The following is a 14,209-nucleotide window of genomic DNA, read 5'->3' as shown; positions in this document are numbered from 1 at the left end:
CTGGAAACTCAGCTGAACCCTCTTCACCATGGTTTACCCTGCTGGTATTTATAGTACCAGTGGCATAGCTAGCAGCATCACAAGTCACCACAGTAACAAACTGACAGCAGGGTGGTGGCATTGGATACCAGTTTATAGCATATAACACTCCAATCCCATAGAGTATTTCACTTAGAAGGCCAGTCCATCGATGGATCAAGGCAGGTGCTTTAGGATGATGAGGAACATAGTAAGACAAGTGAATTCCATTAGTGTGGGTCCGTCTCCACACTTTATTTGCTGTGAAGTGTGTCACTTGCTCAGAGACAATGCTGATTGGGATGCCATGATAATATACAAGACATTCTTTTTTTTTTAATGTTTTATTGTGAATTATGTGACAGTTTACATGGGAGAACATTAGTTTTACATTTATCCTATGGTGTATCATTTCATTGCCATGGTTACAGTCCCCTCCATGTATCATCAACCAACCAACCCTGCAAGCCTGCCCCCCTGTCCCCGGCCCCAGTCGTCAGCACACAGCCCCTCTCCCTTTCTGGGTCTAGAGCTCCCAGGCCCTCCATATCTCCACATCATCGTCTCTGCCTCCATCTCTGGTGTCACTGTTTCTCTGGGTAGGGTCCCGCACTCTGCTCTTCTCCCTTGATGGTCCCATGGACCTCTGCTCCTGGACTGCAAAGTGAATCACTTCCCTCCTTTTGCTACAAAACATCTACCTTTATATTTCCAACTCACAGTTAGTCCTGATAACAATTATTCACTGTTGTACCACAAGAGACCTATCCCCATCTTCTTTCATCAGCCCTGCCCCGACAGATTAGATACTACTCAGTGGAGATTCTGCCTTCCTCCATGCCCTCTTGATCTAGGCTCCCTCTTGAAAGCTTGTAATCCAGTCACTTCTTGCAAGGCATTCTTTAAGTGCATGGACTCTTGGTATGACACTATAGGATCCACACTTGATTCTGAACCACAAGGTTGGAAGTTCAAGCACACCAGCTGCTCCTCAAAAATCCTATACAGCGTTGCTGTGAGTCAGAACTGACTCAATAGCAGTTAACAACAACAAGTCCATCGGTGGTAGTTTTAGCAGAAGCACTGCATGTAGGGAAAGCAAATCTCTGTCCAGAGTAAGTGTCTATTCCAGTAAGAACAAAATGCTGACTTTTCCATGACGCAAGTGGTCCAATGTAATCAACCTACCTCCAGGTTGCTGGTGGACCTCCCAGAGGAATGGTCCTGTGTCCTTCACTCAGTGTTGGTGTCTGTTGCTGGCAGATTGGGCACTCAACAGTGGCTGTAGCCAAGACATACATGGAAGAGTGGAAGTCTGTCTTGATGAGTCCATGTTTAACCTCCATCCCTGCCACCATGGCCACTTTATTCATAAGCCCATTGGGCAATGACAAGAGTGGCTGGGCAAAGATGATGATTAGTTTCTTCAGAAGGTGTCATCTTATCCACTTGATTGTTAAAATCTTCCTCTGCTGAGGCAACCCTCTGGTAAGCATTCACATGAGACACAAATATCTTTTTTTTTTTTTTTGCCCACTTAGTGAGGTCTATCCACATACATCTTTTCTAGTCCTCCTTGCTACCAATTTTCCAATCTTGTTCCATCCAAGTCCCTCACCATTCAGCTAAATCATCACCCACAGTCCATGAATCAGTATACAGTCACACATCTGGCCATTTCTTCTTCCAAGCAAAATGAGCAACCAGATGCACTGCTTGAAGTTCCGCCCATTAGAAAGAATTCCATTCTTCACGGTCCTTCATGACAGACCCAGAGAGGGGCTATAGTGCTGCTGCTGTTCACTTCTGAGTAGCGCCTGCATAGTATACAGAAACATCTGTAAACCAAGATTGAGTTTTCTCTTCCTCAGTCATCTCATCTTAAGGAACTTGCCATGAGACCATAGGTGTAGACTGGGATAGAGAAAGTGATGTGACAAGAGTGGAGACTATGGGCTTTTTTGTTTGTTTGTTTTTTAATGTTTTATTGTGAATTATTTGATAGTTTAAGTAGGAGAACATTAGTTTTACATTCATTCTATTGTATATCATTTCATTGCCATGGTTACAATCCCCTCCATGCATCATCAACCAACCAAAGGGTATACCCTGCAAGCCTGCCCTCTACACTCTCCCCCGCCCCCCAGTCTTCAGCACACAGTCGCTCTCCCTCTCTGGGTCTAAAGTCTCCAGCTGCTCCATCACTCCACATCATTGCCTCTGCCTCCATCTCAGGCATCTCTGCTTCTCTGGGTAGGGTCCCGCTCTCGGCTCTTCTCCATTGATGGTCCTAGGGACCTCCGCTCCTAGAATGGAAAGTTAATCACTCCCTTCCTTGCTATAAAATGTCTACCTTTAAATTTCCAACCCTCACAATTAGTCCTGATAACAATTATTCACTGTTGTATCACAAGAGACCCATCTGCATTTGAAACCATGGGCTTTTGAGTCACTTCCTCATGTAACTTACTTTTACCTTCAGGTCCTTCTCAAGCCCAGTCTCATACGTACCACTCCAATTGAACGATGGGGTGTTGCTATGCACATCCTACTTGATGAATCTATGAGATGGGTGACACTTAGTTCATGATGGTTAGCTCAGATAACATGGTAACTTGGTGGTGCATGGTTAGGCATTTAGTCTCTACTGAGACCCAATAACAAACCAAAAGCTGTTTCTGAAAAAAAGAGTCATTATTTGCAGAGGATGGAAGAGTTTTGTGTCCAAATCCCAAGAGTCTTCACTGTGATTCACCAATAGGGGTCTTCCAAAGACTCCAAACTGCTTCTCTATCTGCAGTTGACACTTTCAAGCACCATTAGATCTGCTGGATTATATGGTTCAAGTGGAAGACCAGCTGCCATGATAGCCTGAACCCATTTCAGAGCCTTCTCTTGTTCTGAGACCCACTCAAATCTAACAGCTTTCCAAATCACTTGATAAATAGGCAGGAGTAAGTATCACACCCAAGTTAGGGATCTGTTGCCTCCAAATTCAAAGACATTGTACCCCCTTTTTACTTGCAGGAGGGGCCAGATGCAATAACTTATCTATCACTTTTGTAGGAGTATTTCTACATGGCCCACACCACTGAACCCTTAGAATTTTCACTGAGTTGAAAGGCACCTGAATTTTTGTTGGGCTAATTCCCCATCCTATAATAAGCTGATGTTTTACCAGTAAGTCCAAAGTCTTTGACACTTCTTCCTTAGTAGCTCCAGTCAGCATAATGCTATCAGTGTAATGGGCCTGTGGAGTGCTTTGGGGAAGAGAAAAGCAATCAGGGTCCCTGCAGACCACATTATGACATAGTACAGGAGAGTTTATATAATCTTGAGGTAAGGCGGTGAAGGTGGATTCTTGGACTTGCTAGCTGAAGAAAACTGGCTTCTCATGATCCTGTGGAACCAGAATTGAGAAAAAAGCATTGGCCAGATCTATAGCTGCACACAAGGTACCAGGAGATGTATTAATTTGCTCAAGCTAATTTCCCAAAGTCTTTGGATTCCTTCCTCTACAGTATGACTTGGCAGGTCTGATACTTCAACGTGGTGTACTACAGAACACCAAGTAGTCCATGTTTCAGTGGACCAATCAAATGAACTGTTAGATCCTCTCCTAACCTCTCGAACTGAAACACTGAATGAAGACTCTGCTGAGTGGGACCATGTCAGTAAATTCACACTGATCTATCCTATGTTCTTTGCGCCATTATCCCACACTTGTAATTGCCATTCCCACACATATTCTCCAAGGTTTTTGTTGGCACACAATTAGAAAAATCCAGCAGTTCTTTTGGAGTGGAGTATACTTCCCGGGTTACAATTTGCACCATTTTGGGCTTGTTGGGACTGTCTTATTATAGGTCTAGAACCCATAATTTGTGGAGGTGTTTCCTGGGAACATTCAGCAATATCTTGAAAGACATCTGCTTCAGGCAATGTCCCAGGCACCATCTCAGCAGTCACTGTTGAGTTCATCTCATCCAGTATGGACAGAGAGTGCAATAGTTCTAATGATAATACATCAACCAGCAAAGATGGAATCATCTCTTAAGATGGGAGGAGTGGTGCTGTCAGCAAGGACAATTCAATAGAACTTAGAGGCATAATGTCCCAGGTTCCTGATACGTCCCAATCCCAAACTTCAGGATCCTATTTCTTTCCAAGAAATGTCCTCACTTTAACATCAGACACCATTCAAGGTTGGGAATTCAGTTGGTATTAGACTTCAGTCTTTCTTATGATAAGACTCTGGATTTGATTTTCAGCAATAGCAGCTCTGAAACTACAAGAAACAATGCTTTCCTTAAGGGCATAAGTGGAAACTTTGAGGTCATTCATGCATTGCTTGAACTGTAAATCCAAAGACTTGGGCTGGTCTTGTTCCTTTACCACTTAATGTATTGTAAGCCAAACCAACCGGCCAGCTTTCTTCTACTTCTCACCCTGACAAAATTGCAGAAACGTATTAAACCATGAATTTTCCAGAAAAAGAAACAAATCTGTGTTAGAAAGAGTACAGCCAAAATGTTCCTTAGGAGACATGCTAGCAAGACTTCATCTCTCATACTTTGGCTGTATTATCAGGAGAGTTCAGTCCCTGGAAAAGGACATCATGTTTGGTAAATTGGAGGGTCAGCAAAAGAAGATGAAATCCCCCAACAAGATGGGTTGGCACAGCAGTAACAACAATGCATAACAACAATTGTGAGGATGGTCCCGGATGGTCCAGGAGTGGGCAGTATGTTGTTCTATTGTAATGGCATTGTTAGGAGTCATAGCACCTAACAATAACACAGCATAAAATGTGTCCAAGTCTTTACTCAGGATTTCTAGCTGAAATGTCATAGTTAGGACTGTTTTTACTTCTTTTGAACGTAGCTGGGATTTTCCCTCACAGAACCCACCCCTAGAATGTCAGTAATTGAGGAACATGGGGGGTGCGGGTGTGAGATGGGATGGCATGGGTGGAAACTGCTTAGAGTTTCCAAAGATATGGGAGCACATTGGCTTTACAGCATCGTTACATTGCAATGATTTCCATCTCCTCCGTGCATCCTCATTCAACAATATTTGCTTCCATTCCCTGGTTTGTTTTGTTTTTCAGGGAATGTACACAGAAACCCTGGGGAATAGATAATAATTTAAACAACCTGCAAGCCTACCTCCTGGCTGCCAGCACCCAGCTCCTCTCTTTCCATGAGTCCAGAGTCCTCAGCTGCTCCCTCTCTCCATGTCCTCCTCTCTGCCGCCATCTGTGGTATCACTGCTTCTCTGGATAAGGTTCTGCACTCTGTAGTCTTCTCTCTTGATGGTCGTAGGATCCTCTGTTTCTGGACTGGTAGATTAACTACTCCCCCAATTTTCTTACAGTTTACCTTTGTGACAGTCGCAGTTAGTCATGATAATAATTTCTCAATATTGAATCATAAGAATCTTATCCCCATCTGTTTTCACCAGACCCATCTAGACAAGATGCAAACTGTTCAGTGGGGACTCTACCTTCCCCCGCACAGTCAAACTAGACTCCCTCTTGAAAACTTGTAAGTCGGTCACTTGGTGTCTTTATCGCCCCCTCATTTTAGGTAGCCAATGGCTAAGTTGTCCATTCCTATCTACCCTGTGTACAGAAGGGATAGGGTTAATACTTGCTGGGAAGACTCCTGCCCTCTCAGTTGGTATTTTGAGCTTCTACATCCATAAGTATAGGTCAAGTTTCATCAAATTGTACCAATTTACACTTGTTCCCTTTATCAAAAAATATATTTTAAAAAATCTTCCTCTAGATGAGTTCTGATTAGCAAGTCATCGAGGCTAGGTCAAATGGGTACTGTCTGCAAGTTTGGGTGTTCTTGTGCATCTCCCCTCACTTCATATCAGCTGGATGCTTCACTCTCTCAGCTCTAGCCCTCTGTGGCTATGTCCTTGTCCATGGGCTCCAGAGTCCCCAGGTCTCACCACACTTTGGACCAGCCAGCCCTTCCTCTTCTCACTCTCATCTCCATGGGAAGGGGAGTCTATGGAGCATGGTTGAACTCAGCCGCCATTTCTTCATTGCTGCCTTTCCCCCTCTTCCACTCACCAGTGGACCAATGTAGTTACCAGCAAGCTTACATGCCTGCTCATGTGTTCCCTTTGAGTTTCAGTATTGGAGGGGGGTAATCTGTTTAACTTTGACCAATGTATTGTGACTCCTACATGGGGACCCCAGTGCTCCTGTAGGAATATGGCTTGTTGGTAACTTCTGTCTCCAAGGACTATAGCGATCCATCTGGATGCAAGGTGTACTTTCTCATGTGTGTGTGTGGTGGGGGGTAGAGGGCTCACAGTAGGACCCAAAATTTTTTACTCTGGCTTCAACTTCTTCCAAGGGTTCTTATCTCTTTTAACGTCCTCCCTGGCAAACAGTAAGTTCTCAGGTTCCTCTCAAGGGACTCACAAAGGGGACTTCAGGTCAATCTACAGTCTCTGTTTTTATCCCTCTCTTCCTACAGATCACTCCCTAACTCTCTCGGTTTTGCCTAAATCAGTTGCTCCCAGTTACAAGATGTGTGTAGGTGCTGCTGGAGTGGAATCACCCGAAAGATCTCTTGTTTTCATTTCTGCAGCAAGGACTTCACTGCCTGGCTCCAGTGTGGTGGTCGAGATGCTCTTTTTGACTAACTCTGGTCCCAGGCACCAACATGGTGTTGCTTCAGGAGCAAGAAGGGAAACAGGGGAGGGAAGAGAAGGGAAAGCAGAATGGATGAGCAGGCAGCTTCCATGCAGGCCACATCTGCAGAAGTTTGCCCGCTCCAACTGCCTCCTCCTTTTGCTCACTCTCTGTGCCCCTTTCCCTTCTAACTTCCCTGTGGCCTAAGCAAGATGGAGGTGTTGGAGAAGCTCTAGGTCCAGCTCGGGATCCAGATTACTGAAGAGGAGGCAGATAGTAGCGATGGCAGCTGATGGACAGGAGGCTGGACTTTCTTACTCATGAACTGCCCTTTAGCTTGCCTCTTGCTTTCCACAAACACCTCAATTTTTGCAAACCTAGCTTCTCACCCTGCTTCAAAAAATCAGTTGTGGCCCCACATGTGACCGTCACTCATTCCTTTCGAGCTGTAACTTTTCCTGCAGTGCTCTTCGTGCTCATGTTGTCATGGCTAAGTGGGCTTTGGGGGCCTGCAGAACCACCACAGCAGTGGTCATTCCATGACTACTACTCCTATCCTAACCACTTTTCCACACTTGGAAAGGCTCACATTTTCCTACATCTATGGGTTACGAATCGGGCTGCGAACCTTAAGGTCAGTGGTTCGAAACTACCAGCCGCTCCGCGGGAGAAAGATGAGGCTTTCTACTCCCGTAAAGATTTACACCCTCGGAAACCCTGTACAGGGTCGCTATGGGTCGGAACCGACTCGACGGCACTTAACAACAACAATGGTGTACACTTGGAAATTTTCTCCCTATACTCATACTGCAATCCACATGAACCTGGGAGTTCCTCTCTGTAGATGCATACAGACCACATCTCCCTACATGGAGGTTGCTGACCCCTGATGGATAGGTCAAACCTCCCCACATAAAGGTTACTGACCACTGGGATTGCCCCTGGTGGATGCTTCGCCCTTATCAGCCATGTCTTCTGTCCCCATCTTGATCAGCAGTTGTTTATGCACAGACCAGGAACTTGAAATTTTCCAGAAGGTGCCAAGAGACAGGGCAAAGAACCTGGCCACATCATGAAGGTAATTTGGAGTTTTATTAAGGGGCTACTTACTGAAACAAAGCTCTGGGCAGTGGTCGGGCCAGACTCCAGTCTCTCTACCCCGTGAAGGCAAGCAGGAGCTTTTATAGTTCTGATAGACAAAGGTGACTCGGCGCCAAGGATTAAAACCTCCAAGACGCTTAGCAAATGTTACACAGCAGTGACGTAGCAAGTGGGGGTCCGCTAGCACCAGGTGACAGCACGGCCATTTTCAGATTTACAAAAGCCAGTTTCAATACTTGAGTAAGCAAGGGACTATCTAATATAGAAGTGCTTAACTTGACAAAACATGCTGCTCTGACATCCAAAAACATCCCTCACATCTCACACATCCAATACAACCACTCAACCTCCTACCTAACATCACCTGTAAATGTTATAACTTCTCCTTCTTCATGGTTACCAGGGTGACACATTCTAAACCTGTCACATCAGAGTGGGATGGGGAAAACAAAGGCAAAGCTCTTTGCTCTGTGTGATGCTCATGACTCATCAAGTTGCCAGTTTTGACGTTAACCCAGAGAATTGTCCTAAGAGCTTCTGCCAGGCGCCCTTCACCTCCTTGTTCCTCAGACTGTAGATCATGGGGTTGAGCATGGGTGTTAGAATGGCATAGAAGAGTGAGATCAGCTTCTCCTGGAGGACCGAGGGGCTGGAGCGAGGCTGGATGTAAGTGAAAATGGCCATGCCGTAGCACAGCGCTACCACTGTGAGATGAGAGGCACACGTGTGGAAGGCTTTCTGCCTTCCCTCTGTGGACTGGATCTTCAGGATGGTGGAGATGATCCGGATGTAGGACAAGAGAACTAGGAAGAACGGCGTCATCAGGAGGACAATACTGGAAACCATGATGGCAACCTCATTGGAGGATGTGTCCACACAGGCCAGCCTGACCACAGCTAGTGTTTCACAGGAAATATGATCAATCTGCCTGTTTGTGCACATGGGAAGCTGAAAGGTGATGGTGGTCTGCACTATAGAGTTGATGGAGCCACTGACCCAGGCTGACACAGCCAGCTTAGTGCACAGTCCGCCATGCATAATGGCTGAGTACCTCAGGGGGTCACACACAGCCACGTACCGGTCATAGGCCATTACTGCCAGTAGAAGAAACTCACTCCCTCCCAAGGCCAGGGAGAAAAACAGCTGGGCTGCACAACTCAGGAATGGGATGGCTTTATGTTCCACAAGAAAATGGACCAACAGTTGAGGCACGATGCTCGTGGCATAAGACACATCTACAAGGGAGAGGTTGGTGAGGAAGAAATACATGGGTGTGTGGAGTCGGCTGTCCAGTCTGATGAGAAGGACAATGAGAACATTCCCCAGCACTGTCAGCAGGTACATGACCAAGAACAGGACAAAGAGTGACACCTGTGTGTCCCAGTCACTGGACAGGCCGAGCAGAATAAATTCACTCACCCATGTTTCGTTGCTTGTCCCCATTTAAAAAAATGGGGGTTCGTTATCTGAAGAGCGTGTGAGAAACAGCAGAGACTGTTGAACTGGAGAATCATGAAAAGCACGTAGTCCACCTAGCCTTAGCCCAGTGGTTCGTATCTTCATGACGCCCAGATGATGGACTTGATCCCAAAGTGCACCAGAGAGATAGTCCAGTAGTTTCATAAGGGCCTGATGTGGTCTCAGGAAGGCCCAGTTGAAATCTATAATAGACAAGAAGAATGGTCAGGCAGATATAAATGAAAACAATGAAGAAAAGTATGGTTAAAAAGTTAAAAGACCTTCCTTAATGTGTCATCTACCCCAAACATAATGAAATGTGTGAATTCATTAACCTAACACCAAACTCACGGCCGTAGAATGGATTCCAACTCAGAGAAATCCTATAGGACGTACTGGAACTGCTCCTTAGTGTCCCCGAGAATGTAGATCTTTATGGGAGCAGACAGACTTCTCTTTCTCTTAAGGAGGTTCTGGTGTGGTTGAACTGATGACCTGGCAATTAGCAGCCCCAAGTTTAACCCATTATGCCACCAAGACTATATTACAAAGGATAAAGGATTGGGAAGAGGTACCTATAAAGTAAAAATGATGTAAGTGTCTTGTGGAAAAATCTGGAGTCTGCAACCCTCAATTTGACTCCTATTGTCTTATGACTTGCTATCTCTTGGAGACTTAAACTCTCACATAAAAAAAATGGGTTGGATGACACGTTCACACAATGGAACATTATAGAACATTGAAGAATAAAGAGGGAGCTGAAAAAAAATTAGTCAATCACAAAGGGACAAATACTGCATGCGTTATAAAAAGTTAAGAAAAGATTTTCTTGGTAAATGAAATATTCTATGATGGTTCCTGGGAAAGTGGAGGGTGAAAGGTAGGGGAAAAAATGAAGCAACTAGAGGTGAATACTGTTTTGAAAAACTGGATTCTCTTACATAGCTCACAAGAGCCTTTGTGGGGAAATTAATCAGTGAATTGTTACTGGGAGAAATTCCTTGAGTCATTTGTCTTAGTAGAAATTCTATTACTAATAGTAACACTATTAGTTGTGACATGACCTCTGTCCTAGGGTAGGTAGACTAGCAAATGGACCTTCTCTCACACCTCCTCCAGAAGTTCAGGAATTAAAATTTTAAGAAAAAAAGAAAAAAAATTGTGCTAACCTTTTCTTAAGACACTCTGGTGGGACAACTTTAAGCACTTGGCTGCCCACCAAAAAGGTGGTGCAGTTTAAACTCACTCAGAAGCCCCATAGGAGAAAAACCTGTTCATCTATTCCTGTAAATAAGACAATCTGGAAACCCCCCTGAGGCAGGTCTACTTTGTCACATGGGGTCACTATGGGTCAGAATCTAATCAATAGCACCTAATAACAACAATGACAGCAACGTTTCATTGTTTTGAAGTCTTGAAGAAGGCTTGTGTTCTTTGAGCCACTTTGAGGAGATATGGTTTTGTTTTGTTTTTAAGGAGTAGGTCTTTTCAGTCTCTGGTTGGAAGAAATATGAAACAGTTATTCAGTTTTAGTTTTTCTCTCTTTTCAGCTACCTGATGTTAAGATTCACGGCCTGGGCATGGGTTCAGAAGGAAGAGAAGTGGAAATGGCTGCTTATTCTTTCTAGGATGAAAGAGGGACTAGAAAGCAAGTGTTAAATGTTCCTTTCTCCTAATCCAGGGCAAGAAGACATGAATTTGTATAGATGGACATTCAGCTACTGTTTCCCCGGTTAGTATATCTCTCTCTCAAAAGTACTTTATTGACCAGAGATAAAATGTAAATTTTGAATATTAAGCAGAAAGACTTAGATTTTTTTTAACCGAATTGTGTAGTGCTGTTCCATTATAATGCCATGTCTGCCGAGGACTAACTTTACATTTATGGCAATGAACAAAAAGAGAAAGTAGGGAATAAAAGGGCAGGCAAGGGTCCGGGAAAAAACATACGCTCTTAGCACTGAGGTCAGGTAGGGGTATCTGAGCTGCAGAATGAAGACCACCTACTCTTGAATTCTCACTGCTGATGAAGGACCAAGCAAAACTACTATTTCCAGAAATGTCATCACATATATGGTTGGAATAGTTACAACTATTTCTTATACATCTCTTTCCTGATGTTCACCTCAATACCTGGTCCATTTTCCAGGTTTTCCTATTCTACCCTATCATGATAGCTCCACCAGCCTTCGCCCTCGCACTTTTAACTGAAACCATCCTGAAAAGGCTTCTGTCTCAAAGCAGAGTTCACATTCAAATTCTGAGGCATCAGAAAACACTTCATGAAAGAATCTGTTCATTTGAATAGACCACAAATCTGCATCAGAAAGTAGATATCTGTTTCCATTAATTTGACGAACATTTAAGAGGAGTCCTTCTTGCTAGATATTGTGATTTTGACTGTGAATATTGCCTAGTGGGACAAGAAAGGACTATCATTAAGCCAAGTTAGTTAAACATAACTTTAATGACAAATACTCAGGTGGTGATTTTTGATAATGTTTGTTGGAAACATTTGGTGTTCTAGAACCATGAATGTCCCAATTAAGCTGTTATAATCTACTTAAGCTCACTCCAGAAGATCTTCCAGATGGGAGTCCATCCATGTCCAGGCCCCCACAGTTCGGCAGGGTACCTGAAAGGCAGGGAGCAGCCTAAGTAACATTATGACTTCTAAACATGAAGTGCATTTGTAACACTTTACCACTTCCTCACCATATTCCCGATCTACTACCAATGAGAAGACTTTGAAGAATTCATCAAGAGTGCTCACCAGGAAGGAGGTGGGAAGCCTGACACACAAAATCAACCAAAGCTCCTCCCTCTGACAGAGTCCTTCAGTCCAGGTCAGTACCATCAGTCCTCTTATCTTCTCATGTTTCTATCAACACAACTTTCAACATTTTCTGTTTCTTCAGACATGCAGATAATACAACTTTGCTTGCTGAAACCAAAGAGGACTTAAAGTGCTGATGAAGATCAAAGACCACAGCCTTCTGTATGGGCTCCAACTCAATGTAAAAGAAACAAAAATTCTCACCAGTAAATAACATCATGATAAATGGAGAAAAGGTTGTGAAGTTCTCAAAGAGTTTGTTTGTTTTGTTGTTGTTTTTTTGACTTGGATCTACAATCAATGTTCATGGAAGCAGCACTCAAGAAATCAGACAACACATTGCATTAGGTAAATCTGCTCCAAAAGTCCTCTTCAAAGTGTTAAAGAGCGAAGATATCAATTGGAGCACTAAGGTGTGCCTGACCCAAGTCATGGTATTTTCTATCGTCTCAAGTTGTACAACGAACCAGAAAGACATTGAAGAATTGATGAATTTGAGTTATGGTGTTGGAGAATAATATCAAATGTCAAGAAAACAAACAAACCTGTCTTGGAAGAAGTGCAGCCAGAATGCTCCTTAGGATCCAGGGTGGCGAATCTTCATCTCTCATACTTTGGACATGTTTTCAGGAGGGACAGTCCCTGGATAAGGACATCATGCTTGGTAAAATGGAGAGTCCACAAAACAGAGGAAGACCAACGAGATGGAGTGACCCAGTGGCAGCAACAATGGGCTTAAATATAACAACTGTGAGGACAGCACAGGATTGACCTAGCGGTGTTTTGTGTGGTTGTACATAAGCTTGCTATGAGTGGAAACCAACTCCACACACCTAACAAGAACAACACACTTTCTTCAAAAGTGCCATTTGGTTTCATTGCTACTCTATGGGCTAACACTCCTAAGTACTTAGTTACTTGTGAAAAGAAGGAAGTATTCAGGACTTCATACCTGGGTCCTATTTCTATTTGCCACATTCCATTATCCCAGTGAGCCTATTCTACATTTAAGAACAGCCCAATTTTCATTTCTATTCTCTCTCAACAAGAATAAATTATCTTCTACCATTTCCCCAATGTTGGGAAAAGATAAAGTAGTGAATTTGGAAGTATGCACTCATTTTCAGATTCCTCTGTGTCTCATGTTTCAAACTACATAATATTTCAAAATATTTTCCAAAATTTAACAGTGATACCAGTTCAGTGAGAGTGTGGTTGAACAAAGGAAGGAAGCTTGAGGCTAAGGACACTGCCCAGTGGTCTGCTATCCATTCATGAGATGGTGGCCTGCAGCCTTCATCTCACCTGAATCTCTGTATCATCATTAGCAGCACTCCATCCAGCCTTAAGCACAGTTGGCTTCTTTACTAGGGCTCTCGATTCCAAGGGTTAGTACTGGCAGACAGAAAGAGAAGGAATGAGAGAAGGAGAGCTCTCAGCAATCTCAGCTGAGACAAGAGGAAGTCTAGAATCTGAAGACAGAATACAGACGGAAGTCCCACAAGTTATTGATCTGTTCCTTTCACAAATCTTTATTTCTGCTTCAATGGTAATGAAAATCCTTCCAACAAAATTACTCAGATCCATACCTTTACGCAGTCGGGCTGTCCTAGATGTGACCTTTTGGTTTCAGGGAGGATCCCTCTTACTCAAGGTGGTAGAGTTGGCCATCGTAGATATTGAGAGTAACCATCCTGAGCAGGGATATTTGCATCATCCAAATGCTTGGAGACAGAGCTCCGGGGTCACCTGGGTGAGTGATGTCTCAAAGAAGGGTCTGACACATGGTGCAGTGGCTAAAGCACTCGGCTGCTAACTGAAAGCTTCACAGTTCAAACCCACCAACTGCTCCTCAGGAGAAAAGATGTGCCAATCTGCTTCCATAGAAAGGGTAGTCTGGGAAACCCTATGGACCAATTCTACTTAGTCCTATAGGGTCACTCTGAGTCAGAATCAACCAGGTGGCAATGGATTTAATGGGATTAAGGACAATGATTTTTTTCGCCTCTTTGTGGTCTTCTCTTCTGATTTTATTTGTTCAACTTTTTACACATTTGAGTCCAATGATTTAGCCCCAGTTTCTCCAATCTGTGAAGCTCTAAAATTCACTTTTCAGGACATATTTTATCATGGCTTCATTC

At 43.8% G+C, this 14,209-nt stretch overlaps 1 protein-coding gene across 1 annotated transcript; it reads right to left on the bottom strand.

Moving 5' to 3' along the window:
• Window positions 1–8,263: 8,263 nt before the first annotated feature.
• LOC102838435 (olfactory receptor-like protein OLF3-like) lies at window positions 8,264–9,217 on the bottom strand. The gene has a single exon (XM_006861198.1). It carries the CDS (start codon window positions 9,215–9,217, stop codon window positions 8,264–8,266), a length of 954 nt encoding a protein of 317 aa, XP_006861260.1.
• Window positions 9,218–14,209: the final 4,992 nt, after the last annotated feature.

This window comes from Chrysochloris asiatica, unplaced genomic scaffold, assembly GCF_000296735.1.
Source record: "Chrysochloris asiatica unplaced genomic scaffold, ChrAsi1.0 scaffold00041, whole genome shotgun sequence".
NCBI lineage: Eukaryota > Metazoa > Chordata > Mammalia > Afrosoricida > Chrysochloridae > Chrysochloris > Chrysochloris asiatica.
This window is presented reverse-complemented; position numbering and strand designations above follow the sequence as displayed.